The 13,175-nt window shown below is 37.0% G+C and overlaps 1 protein-coding gene across 3 annotated transcripts in view; it reads right to left on the reverse strand.

Annotated features, from left to right (window-relative positions):
• Positions 1 to 13,175, reverse strand: part of wdr35 (WD repeat domain 35) — a 53,956-nt gene that overhangs the window by 24,627 nt on the left and 16,154 nt on the right. For 2 of the 3 annotated variants that reach the window (XM_033021498.1, XM_033021500.1), the window contains 7 exons: positions 10,609 to 10,641; positions 10,385 to 10,445; positions 7,937 to 8,081; positions 6,005 to 6,074; positions 4,954 to 5,007; positions 3,756 to 3,865; positions 2,854 to 3,064 (listed from right to left, as the gene is read on the reverse strand). In XM_033021498.1, coding sequence (XP_032877389.1) covers positions 2,854 to 3,064; positions 3,756 to 3,865; positions 4,954 to 5,007; positions 6,005 to 6,074; positions 7,937 to 8,081; positions 10,385 to 10,445; positions 10,609 to 10,641 — 684 coding nt within the window. The remainder of the gene's footprint in view (positions 1 to 2,853; positions 3,065 to 3,755; positions 3,866 to 4,953; positions 5,008 to 6,004; positions 6,075 to 7,936; positions 8,082 to 10,384; positions 10,446 to 10,608; positions 10,642 to 13,175) is intronic. The other variant, XM_033021499.1, reaches the window with a different exon arrangement.

Genomic DNA, 13,175 nt, shown 5'->3' on the forward strand with positions numbered 1-13,175 from the left:
TACAAAACCTCAATAATCATTGGCAGCTTGATTTGCCAGAGATATACAATAGCAGCAGGTAGGCTTATTAGAAAAGAGCAGATGGAAGGAATGGTTACAAATGACTAGTCAACACACCATTGGATACCAAATCAAGACATAAGCTTAATTTTAAAGTGGGCTTGAACTGTATTCCCTCTATAAACCAAAACCCATGTCAATCTTCACATTTATCCATGAACATTGACTGAAAATTAACCAAAATTTCCATCTCACTATGCCATAACAGGATTTTGTTTTTAATTCAAGAACTGTCTGTGATTCAGAAGAATCTGCAAACTAGTCCAATGACAATTAGTTTATCTTGTTTCTCTATGGAGCTTCTGTGGCATGATTTCCATTGAACTTCCATTTCAATAGATGTGTCACACAAGCGAGAACTTTTCAAGGTGCTAATAAACATGATTTATTTCCCCTCAAAACAAAGCTTCTGAAAATTGATGACCAGAACTAGAACTAATTATATCAATCAGTCTGAAGAGAGGGTTCTGACCCAAAACATTGTCTGTCTATACCCTCCACAAATGCCACCTGACCCACAGAGTTCCTCCAGCACTTTGATTTTTGCTTAGTCCATGCACTTATTTGGACACCTGGTACTGTACCGAGGAAGATTGTTGCATTAGCAGTTATTAATGTTACTTTTGTATTATACTGTGTCTCGGGGCAAGCTGGAGACAATTTGCAAGAGACTATGGACAGGATTGTCACCAGTGGAAATGCAAACATTTGAGAGATTGCAAGGGTGATTTGGAAATGCTTGCTGGTTCAAGTTACAGTTTAAGATGCGTAAGGTTATCTGAAATACAAAGGTGTCAGTCCATAATATGTTACATCGGATGATTACATTCAATTTTTTTGTACAATCTTACAATGTTTATAATGTAAAACTCCCTATAATATTCATTATAGTTTTTACTTAGTTTTAAAAATCGTTTTAAAGAATAAGAGCTCTGGATCATGCTGTTCCAAATCTGATTTTACCCTGACATGACAGGTTCAGACTAAACTCAGAATAGGTATCAGGGAGAATCCTTACACTGTCTTACCTTCAGCTATGTCTTTATCACATTTTCCTTTTTTCCCTGTCCTATAAAGGCATATAGAAACATAGAAAATAGGTGCAGGAGTAGGCCATTCAGCCCCTCGGTTGATCATCCAACTCAGTATCCTGTACCTGCCTTCTCTCCATACCCCCTGATCCCTTTAGCCACAAGGGCCACATCTAACTCCCTCTTAAATATAGCCAATGAACTGGCCTCAACTACCTTCTGCGGGAGAGAATTCCACAGATTCACCACTCTCTGTGTGAAAAAAGTTTTCCTCATCTCGGTCCTAAAAGATTTCCCCTTTATCCTTAAACTGTGACCCCTTGTTCTGGACTTCCCCAACATCGGGAACAATCTTCCTGCATCTAGCCTGTCTAACCCCTTAAGAATTTTGTACGTTTCTATAAGATCCCCCCTCAATCTTCTAAATTCTAGCGAGTACAAACCGAGTCTATCCAGTCTTTCTTCATATGAAAGTCCTGACATCCCAGGAATCAGTCTGGTGAACCTTCTCTGTACTCCCTCTATGGCAAGAATGTCTTTCCTCAGATTAGGAGACCAAAACTGTATGCAATACTCCAGGTGTGGTCTCACCAAGACCCTGTACAACTGCAGTAGAACCTCCCTGCTCCTATACTCAAATCCTTTTGCTATGAATGCTAACATACCATTCGTCTTCTTCACTGCCTGCTGCACCTGCATGCCTACTTTTAATGACTGGTGTACCATGACACCCAGGTCTCGTTGCATCTCCCCCTTTCCTAATCGGCCACCATTCAGATAATAATCTACTTTCCTGTTTTTGCCACCAAAGTGGATAACATCACATTTATCCACATTATACTGCATCTGCCATGCATTTGCCCACTCACCCAGCCTATCCAAGTCACCTTGCAGCCTCCTAGCATCCTCCTCACAGCTAACACTGCCCCCCAGCTTCGTGTCATCCGCAAACTTGGAGATGTTGCATTCAATTCCCTCGTCCAAATCATTAATATATATCGTAAATAGCTGGGGTCCCAGAACTGAACCTTGTGGTACCCCACTATTCACTGCCTGCCATTGTGAAAAGGACCCGTTTACTCCTACTCTTTGCTTCCTGTCTGCCAGCCAGTTCTCTATCCACATCAATACTGAACCCCCAATACCGTGTGCTTTAAGTTTGTATACTAATCTCTTATGTGGGACCTTGTCGAAAGCCTTCTGAAAGTCCAGATATAACACATCCACTGGTTCTCCCTTATCCACTCTACTAGTTACATCCTCGAAAAATTCTATAAGATTCGTCAGACATGATTTACCCTTCATAAATCCATGCTGACTTTGTCCAATGATGGCATTAGTCTGTTTCATTACCACACCTCTGATCAGAACATCATATGCTGCTTTCAGGCAAAGTAGCAAGTTAAGCAGCAACTATGATACACACAAATTAAATATTTGCTGCTCGTTACCGAATGGCGACTGTTCTGTTGAAAACTTACCACAAAATTATGCTTACAAACTCCTTGCTATGTCACTTGCTTTTTCATGTTTCTGTTCATCGCCTCTCAGATCCATCTATCTTTGCCTTTTGTACTGCTTCATTTAAACTCAATGCGGGCACAAGGAACAGTGTCATATATTTTTATTAGGAACCTGATTCCCCGTACTTGCTCCCCTCCCCTCTCCGATGAATCCTTCCAGCATTTTGTTTTGGTTTTCTGAAATCTCACATTACTTTTAAGTTAAGAAATATATAAAGCAATTTGTATAAAACAATCACCTCAGGGTCCAAATTTCTGAAAACATACATCCTGGTCTTCTCCATCATGGCAAACAAATCTGGGTTGTCATTTGCCCACTTCATATCCCAAACATCTTTCCGCTCAAATTTCATCTCCTCGCCCACTACTTGCTGTCCCGTACTATCCATTATTCGTGTTTCAAGGTCAAAGAATGTCAAAATACCTGTAATATCAATGATGGCAAGGCGGCTAGACAGACAAAAAATATATTATTAGTACATCAATTTAATATTATTCAACTTGTTTATATTACTACCATTTTGATATATTTCAAACTACTCCAGTAATATGATTAACTTGGAGTTGGATACAGCTTTACCAAAAGGTTCAGACTGCCACTTCTAGCACCTACAGTAAAGTAAAACATCCTGAGGTATAAAATTTAAATGGAAAATATTGCAACCAAATTACGCAACAATTAAAAAAAAAAAAAATGTAATTATCAATGAGTTCAAAAGTTCCTTTCCATACAGAAAATAAATATCCATCAAAAATAAAAACAAAATAAATTCCTAGTTATCACCATACCACAATAACTGTAACTCACAACTTTGCCTACAAATTAGATTGCATTGCGTTATGCTTTTTTGTGATACATCATTCATAGGAAAACTGTTCATTGTTACTTGAACTCGGGTAAGTATATGGTTCACAATGTCTTTGATTTTATCATTCCAGGTTTCTCCGTGCACCTGTTCCATCATGAACAAATGCCCTTTGATCTGTGCAGTGGCATCCAGCAAAGCATAGCACAAAATCTGCAGGATGTTGCTTCTGGGATTATATTTACGCTGGATGCCTTAAGAGTTTATTTCCCGAAAAATAATCTCCCGTAAGAAATGACAGAATTCTACCCTTCGCTCTTGTGTGAGAAACTCACCTGGAATTACAGTTCAATGACAACTGATAACTTCTGCAGTTCAACTGATAGTTTTGAAGCAGGGTAACATTTGGTAGACTGTATTTATGAAGTTTTCCTGATTCACGACCCTGGAAAACATAAATCAATGTAACTCATTTTGTTCATAACTAGTCAAAACTATTTCATTCCTAATATTCTCTGCAGCAGGTATTTTGTTTTCATTTCCACTTCCTAAATGACACCTCACGATCACCTTGTCTTGGGTCCACATCATAAGGATATAATGGAGAAATCCAGTGCTTACACTTCAAATATTTAGAAAATTGGACAAATGATGGGAACAGATATCTTTGGCAAAATAGTGAATCTGCCTTATTGTTCAAATATGAAAGATCTTTAACGCATCACAAGAGTAGAACTAAGCTATGATAGCAATTTTTGATTACACCCATGCTGCCTGGCTTTCATAAGAGATACCATTTAGCAAAAGAGATACCATTGTGTTAAACCCTTCACTTACTTCACAGCACCAGTTTTGATCAAATTTACTTGGTTCACGCATTACCACTTGGTCTTCCCAGGGAAATTAAACGTTCTCCACATTTAACAAGTCATTTTCTTCGATACAAGCAAATTAACCTTTAACTGCAGTCTTTTATTCCAATATCTGTGTACTCTTTTCTGGATTCGTCAAGTTTTTATTTGAAACACCAGGAGCTGGATCTCCATACATGCCTCACGTTCAATGTTAATAATAACTTTGATTTCTAATAACAAGCATGGAGTGCTGGCTCCAGATCAAGGTGAATATAGCTTTTCTGTCAGTAAGAACCACATTGTGTCATATGGGGGCAAATAGTATGTGCTGGAATAATTTTTTTTTAAATCACCTGCAAGCAGGACTGCAATCTGCAAAACATTCTTCACTCATGACAATTGGCCTGTGCACATTTTTGGTACCTCCCTCCCTAGCATGATCCCTATCCAGAAATATACAATGATAGTCTGGTTATTTTGCAAGCTAAATAACTATTGTCACTCGCCCCACCTTTAAAAAAGGCATTAATTACCAAATTTGTGCAACTCAATCAGCAACAGTAATTATGGAAGAATAGGGATAAGAACTTTCAATATGTACCAACATATTAATTACGTTTTATATTAAAAAGAGTGTCATATTAAAATACTTCTACACTAAATAAACAAATGTAATCACCATGATCAATATCTTATCAGATGCCGTGATGCAGCAGATCGCATCCTTTGTTGCCTGGAGAAAAACAGTACAAAAGGATTTTATACCATAAATTTAAATAATTAAATCATATATATTCATTTACTCCCTGTTAATGTTGAGTTTTCTACATTTTCACAAATAATGCTAATTTCAGATTCAGATAGTTACTAATACAGGCAACCCCCATCACATTAAGAAACGCAAGATGAAATCGATATAAATGGTGTGTTTGGTTATTTACGTTTTTCCATATCAATTCCAAAAGAGCAAACAGCGAGGAGTTCTCAAGAAGTATATCATGCTTTGTGTGCCTTTGTGTTAGAATTGCTACATAAGAGCAAATTTTATTTCATATTTGATTTTTTTTTTGTGAATGATTTGTGAATTCCTGGAAATCGATACATATCACAATTTTTCATAATGTGATGTACAGATCAATTTCTGTTACCCAAACAGCTGTAACGCAGGAGTCACTGTTAATGCTCAAACTTAAAAATCAAGCCAGGGTTTAAACATCACAAGCAATGAACATGAACAAAATAATATACTATCCTTAATAAAAGTTAAAATTATATTCAGAATAAATTACATTCTCGCTACACCTCAGCAATGCTGCAAATTAGATATATTCCACAAAAACGGATAACACTTTACAGGAATAAATGAATCCACGTAGACATGGACAGCGGTAACAATTAAGGCAGAATTAGCAAAAGAAGGTTACAATCTGTGAAAAGAATCTTGATTAAATTCAGGCTGTAATCCCCATTGAAGAGAAAAGCAACCCTTAGATGGGTGCTGAAAGACTCCATGCAAACATGTGTGCTAAGCATGCAAACAGCAAGGAGTGAATCCGTTCTCAGGTAGTATATCAGGCTTTGTGTGCCTTCACTTTGTTTGATTGTATAAGGCATTCTAACAATCCTCTTTAATAGCTCAACTTAGTGACGGTATATGGCACTCTAGTATTTCTAGTATAATTTCCAAATATGCAGGATGCCCTTCAATCAGATTAGAAAGAAACACCTACTGAAAAAGCTCTACTGAAATCCAGGCTTCCATCTCCTGTAATTGATGTTTCATCGTCAATGTGATAAATTCTATCAGGAAAAGAAATAGGCAAATTTCTGTTACAAAATAATCAAGTTAAAACATTCAAAACAAAAACAAATATGAGTTATTTTTGGAGAAATATAATTGGAAGGGTGCCAGAGTATAACAAAATATACTTTTTTTTAAAAAGATGCTTGATTGAAGTTCAAATGGAGTTAATATCTGCCATAATAAATTATTGTCTAATTATAACCTATATTTGCCCAACAGAAAAAATAAATCAAACTTCAAGCATTTTGTCAAACTTACAATTTATAAAGAAAACAATAGAACAACAGCATCTAATCCTCCAACACTTTCGCCACCTCCAACGGGATGCCACTACTGGCCACATCTTCCCATCTCCACCCCTTTCTGCTTTTCGCAGAGACCATTCCCTCTGTTACTCCCTGGTCAACTCATCCCTTCCCACCCAAACCACCCCCTCCCCAGGTACTTTCCCCTGCAACTGCAGGAGTTGCAACACCTGTCCCTTGACCTCCCCCCTCGACTCCTTCCAAGGACCCCGACAGTCTTTTCAGGTGAGGCAGAGGTCCACTTGCATCTCCTCCAACCTCATCTACTGTATCCGCTGTTCCAGGTGTCAACTTCTGTACATCGGTGAGAGCAAGCGTAGGCTCACCGATCGTTTCGTTGAACCCCTCCGCTCAGTCTGCCTTACCCTACCTGATCTCCCGGTTGCTCAGCACTTTAACTCCCCCTCCCATTCCTAATCTGACCTTTCTGTCCTGGGCCTCCTCCGTTCTCAGAGTGAGGCCCAGCGCAGGAACAGCACCTCATATTTCGCTTTGGTAGCTTACACCCCAGTGGTATGAATAATGACTGCTCTAACTTCAAATAGCCCTTGCTTTCCCTCTCTCTCCATCCCTTCCCCCTTCCCAGTTCTCCCACCAGTCTTACTGTCTCCGACAACATTCTATCTCTGTCCCGCCCACTCGCCTGACATCCGTCTGAAGAAGGGTTTCGACCCAAAACGTCCCCCATTCCTTCTCTCCAGAGATGCTGCCTTACTCGAGCTGAGTTACTCCAGCATTTTGTGTCTACCTTCAACTTATACCAGCATCTGCAGTTCTTTCCTACACAATAGATTCATTATCTGATTAAAGCTCGATGTCGTAACACAAAATAACAATTTATGTATTTCATAAGAGAATTTCACAGCGGGGGGAGGGAAAGAAAAAGATATAAAAGATCACAGGGATATTGGGTTCAACCAGAATTCTCAAAAATGGGCAACATGGAGTCAGACTCAAAACAAAATGAGGATTGGAACTTTGCTTGAACATGCTGACTTGTATGAGCTACCAATACACTTGTGGGAAATTAGTTTATAATTTACATATTAGAGTAAAAGGATATTTGCCTTTATTTTAACACATTTTATTAATTGCTGCTCACCCGATAATTAAAAATAAGAGCAAAAGAACTGTGGTGCAGTAGGATGCAATTAGCAAGCACCAAGCACAACAGGCTACACTTGCTTGATCCCTAACTTGAACACCCCAAATACCTTCTACTCCTATTCGATTATTATCTGGCACTTCTCAACATGCAAACAGTGTAACCCATAACATAATCCATAATTTGCCCAAGGGTAAAAACCCTGTTTAATGGGAATTTGTAGTTAAATGACAAGAGACATTCAGGAATACTATTCCTCTCATAGCACAGGCATACCCGATCTTGCCATTATCCATGTTCGACACATGTTGATCTTTTAGTGGGGTTATTGTCCAATGTTTAGGAAAGAGGCACAGTGACTGTTGCTACTATTGAGTTACATTTGCATTGCTGTTATTGTTCTGGCAAGTCAAAATTAGTTGCATCTCTAATATCTTATAATACTAACCTTTCTCGACCCTCCTTTCTTGTTGGTGCCACTTGGTTGATTTCCATTGCAGTCAGTTTCTTGGCCACACGATACTGCCAGATATAGAATGCTTCTTTGGAGGCCACAATGACATGTGTCTTTGTCATGGTTACAAACAAGGGATCTGTTACAAAAGTGATATAAATTTAATACTAAAAAAAAGTCAGATAATAAACATGGCACAATATCATTTAAAGATAGATACAGTATAGCAAAGGTAATGCATATTTAGCTCACTTTCCATACTAGATGTTCAATCCTCAATTCAGAAAAAATAAATAAAATTAACCAAATTCCCCATGCCCTACTAACTGCTACAAATATATCATCAGAAAAGGTTGTTAATAATGTGCTAAAAAACTGATAAATACAGCAAAACATTCAGCTAGCAAGATAAAATTATGAGGAATTATAGCATTCAAATGCTTCTGGATTAAGCATTTTTATAAATGTTCTTTAGGAAGTTCAGGGGTAGGAAAATAAAATGCTTGGAAATTTTGGAATATGTGTTGTATTTTGATGGCTTTCTTATCATCCTTAAGTGCTTTTCATGGTATCATTACAATTTTAATACAATTATGGGATGTATTAATTATTTCAAAATATGGTTCTTTAATTTGCATTAAATTTTGATTTGCCAGAATAATAACTACAATAAAAATCACATTTAATAAAACAATTTGTTATTTTTGAATGCACGTTTTGCCACAATGAAAAAAAGTATAACTCACTTTGTAATCCCTTTCAAAATTTTTTGTTGAAATTTGACTTTTATTTTAAAATATATCACAGAATTTTATAAAATTCCAAGAAAGTTTCAAAAAAGTATCCTTAAATGCTGGAGCCCAAATATGGAATTGGCCAGGCTTCAAATGACTGTGGTTTAGAATTCCAGCATTATGTCAGCTAAACACATCAATTTTTTTAAACATCCAAGAACTCTTGTGCACGGATAGATTAGCGCACTGAAAAAGAATTTTGCAGGATGTCACCGAGACAGAAAAAGAGAATACTTGGCTGCATCTAAATCATGCTGTTGAAAGGTCTCACTGTAAAACGTAGACTAGTGAAATAACAGAAGTCATTCATTGCTCAAGACTAAATGTAAGCTCAACCTCACATATTTACCTTTCAACCAAGTTAAATGTATTTGGTAATCAAATGTCTGCAGTTAAATGGTTCTCTCATAATGCTGAACATCACTAAAAGTCATCTTTCAAGGCAGAAGAAATGAGCTGACTGAAAATTAATCCACATGAATCTATAAATAACATATTATGGGTCTGGTTCCTCTAGATAGAAGTGGACAATTCAATTTATCAGTGCTTTGAAATTTTCAAACATACGTGACTTCAGAATCATTTTCAGGATTGAGAATTATTTGCTTCTAATCTGTTTGAATTCTTATTGAATATAAAGCTTTCATTGAAAATTAATGTCAATGTATTATATGTCCCACTGTTATTAAAAATAATTCAAACTGATTTCAGAGAAATGTGACAAATATTAATGGTCTATATGATTCTGACTGTAGCACATTCAGAACAAAGAACAACGCCATTTGCATGCACACATTCTACCTGTCAAATGATAGATTTCATGACCTTACAAAAGATAGAGTAGCATAGCGAAGCAATGGTAGAATTGCTGCCTTAAACCACACGGTCACAAGGAGGCTATACAAACTTCGTACAGACCCAGGTCCGATCATGACAATGGGTGTTATCTGTGCGGAGTTTGTATGTCCTACCCATGACTGTGTGGGCTTCCTCTGGGTGCTCCGGCGGAATTTGCACACACATTCTAGACGTGTGGGTTTGTCGGTTAATCGGCTTCTATAAATTGCCCTTAGTAGGTAGGATGCGAAGCTGGGATAACATAGAATTAGTGTATAGGTGATCGTTGGTCGAAGGGCTTGTTTCCACACTGTATCTTTAAACTAAAATCAAAAGAGCAGAATGCTGTTCAAAACACACCACAATTAACAGCACTCTTAATTAATGCTGGGAAACAGAGTCTAATGTTCCATTTTCTACCAACACAGAGCAGCCTGAATATAGTAACACCAAGAATATGTGACACCTTCCATGAAAACTCTTTACATGGAAAATACAAAAACACTCCAGATCCCTGCACTAGCTACAAACCTATCCAGGTTCCTGACTGCTGGCATTCCAGACCCCAATCCTGGCTTCAGCTGCAAACCCAGCCTACGTTCTAAACCCCTGGCTCTGGTTGCATGAGCTTCTTGCCTTCGAGCTAACAATGAGTGAACCAGACCATTAGGATTTCTGAAAAATCGGATGCCAGTTTTGTCAGAGTTTTAACAAATCTTTATAGGTCGCAAAGAAAGAAAGTAAGATCAAACAAGCACAATGGAATCAATACCTTTCATAACTTAAAAACAAATGCAATTTGTGTACTCACCAATATCGATATATTTTGAATCCAAGGGAGTTCCAATGGAATTACACAGTACAAGCACATACTAAAACAAGGGAATAGAAGGTAAAAATAAATACTTTCAAAATATTCAAGTTATGTAATTGGAAAGTTAATTAACAGCAATTATGCAAAATAGACTGACAATCAGAACAAACCCACATATATTAATATTACTGTTTTAAAATCTCGGTTTTGGAAATGATTACCATAGCACCTACAGGATCCACCTCGTTCTCATCCTTCCAAGAGCAGCACAGAAACAGAAAACAAAAAAATCTTATCAACCAATGACAAGTATATAATTATGGAACAGATAAAGATGTTATAGTCTTATAGTTGCTGTTGAAATGCAAAACATCTATACCTATTTCAATCAATACCTATATATCTCCCAAAAAAGTTTTTCAAAAAATTGGACTCAGACATTACAAATTTCATTTGGGATTATAAACCCCATAGAATACAAAGAACACACCTTAATAAACGAAAAGAGTGGGGGGGTCTAGCGCTCCCTAACTTTATGTATTATAATTGGGCAGTAAATATTAAAAATATGATTCACCTGCTGGACAATTCTGCCCAGCAGGCGGACTGGATTGTAATGGAAAAAGGGGACTGCTCCCCGAGTAATATAGGAGCGATTATCCTCTCACCAATAAATCTGAATAATAAAAATTATAATAAAAACCCAATTATACATAGCACAATTAGAACATGGAAACAAATAAAACAGAATCTAAAATTAAGAAACCTATCTCTCTCAATACCAATAGTCAATAACCCATCGTTTAAACCATCAATCATAGACAAATCATTTATACAATGGGAAAGAATGGGAATCAAAACGCTCGAAGATCTGTATGAAGTGGGAAAATTACTATCATTTCAACAACTACAACTGAAATATAATTTGAAAAATAACCAATATTTTAAATATCTTCAAATTTGTGATTATCTGAAAAAATACACAAAAGACTATCATAATATGCCTTCCGACTTACTGGATGAAGCAATGAAGACAAAGGCGGAATCAGCTAATTTAATAGCGTACTTATATAATATCATTTTAAACATAGAAATACCCACAACAGATGGAATTAGAAGAGACTGGGAACAAGAATTAGCTATAAAAATTTCAAAAGAGAGCTGGGATAATCATTTACTACAGGTGCATAAATGCTCGATCAACAGAGTTGACGTGGAAAAGCTTTTCCCACTGAGAGTAGGGAAGATTCAAACAAGGGGACATGACTTGAGAATTAAGGGACTGAAGTTTAGGGGTAACATGAGGGGGAACTTCTTTACTCAGAGAGTGGTAGCTGTGTGGAATGAGCTTCCAGTGAAGGTGGTGGAGGCAGGTTCGTTTTTATCATTTAAAAATAAATTGGATAGTTATATGGATGGGAAAGGAATGGAGGGTTATGGTCTGAGCGCAGGTATATGGGACTAGGGGAGATTATGTGTTCGGCACGGACTAGAGGGGTCGAGATGGCCTGTTTCCGTGCTGTAATTGTTATATGGTTATATGGTTATAATGTACGACATACGCTTATCCAATTCAAAACATTACATAGACTATATTATTCAAAAACTAAATTAAATTAAATCTTTCCTAATGTTTCACCAATCTGTGATAAATGTCTGTGTCAAGAAGCTACCATAGCGCATTCTTTTGTTTTTTGTACAAAAATCCAAAAATTCTGGCATGGAATATTTGATATTTTTTCAAAATTAATTAAAATAAAACTGGTACCAAAACCAGAATGGATCATTTTTGGGATATCGGAAGGTATCCCTGAATTAAACGTGTATCAGAAGAATTTACTCAATTACGGGCTAATAATGGGAAAAAAGCTCATACTTAAATTCTGGAAAAATGCGCCCACACCAACAATAAAAATGTGGACATCAAATATGTTTGAAACATTACATCTGGAAGAGATGAGATTCCTCTTAGCAGGTAAAGCAAACCAATTCCAAAAGACGTGGTCTACGTTTATGGACCTATTACAAGCATGAGGTGCAATAGTAATTTTTAAAATAAATAAATAAATAAATGGTATCAGGACCTGGCAATGGGAGGTAAAACAACAAAAACAGACTTGGTTGGTAGTCTTTCTGCGGAGTTTAATGTTATAATAGAGCGATTGTCCTTACTTTCTTTTTCTTTCTTTTCTAGGGTCTACTTTCTTACTTCACTTCCTTCTCTAACTTCTTTTCTAAGGGGCTTTCTTTTCCCAACACTCTCTTGCACTTCACGACTTTTGCGCACCTTCTTTACTTTCCTTACTTCTATCTTTTTCTTAAAGCTTAAAAAAAAATGAAGCGGTACAAAAAATGTATTAAGATATATGTGTTGTGTGTTATTGTAATTTACCGTACTTCTAATAAAAATAATAAAAAAAAAAAAAAAAGAAATGCAAAACATAACCAAGTATTATGACAAGTATGAAATAATCAATATGTTCTGATAATGTGCTGTTCAATAATTCAGAAATTCTCAAGGTTTTTTCATCTAGCTCAGTAGGTTACCCATGTTCTCTACAGGCACAAAGCTGGGTGGGTGGCTGTGCTGCAAGGAGAATGCTATGAGGCTGCAGGGTGACTTGGATAGGTTGGGTGAGTGGGCAGATGCATGGCAGATGCAGTATAATGTGAATAAATGCGAGGTTATCCACTTTGCTGGCAAGAACAAGAAAGCAGATTATTTGAGTCGAGAACTTTCTTCAAACTTCTCTCCAGAGATGCTGCCTGATCCGCTGGGTTACTCCAG

This window comes from Amblyraja radiata, chromosome 5, assembly GCF_010909765.2.
Source record: "Amblyraja radiata isolate CabotCenter1 chromosome 5, sAmbRad1.1.pri, whole genome shotgun sequence".
Lineage (NCBI taxonomy): Eukaryota > Metazoa > Chordata > Chondrichthyes > Rajiformes > Rajidae > Amblyraja > Amblyraja radiata.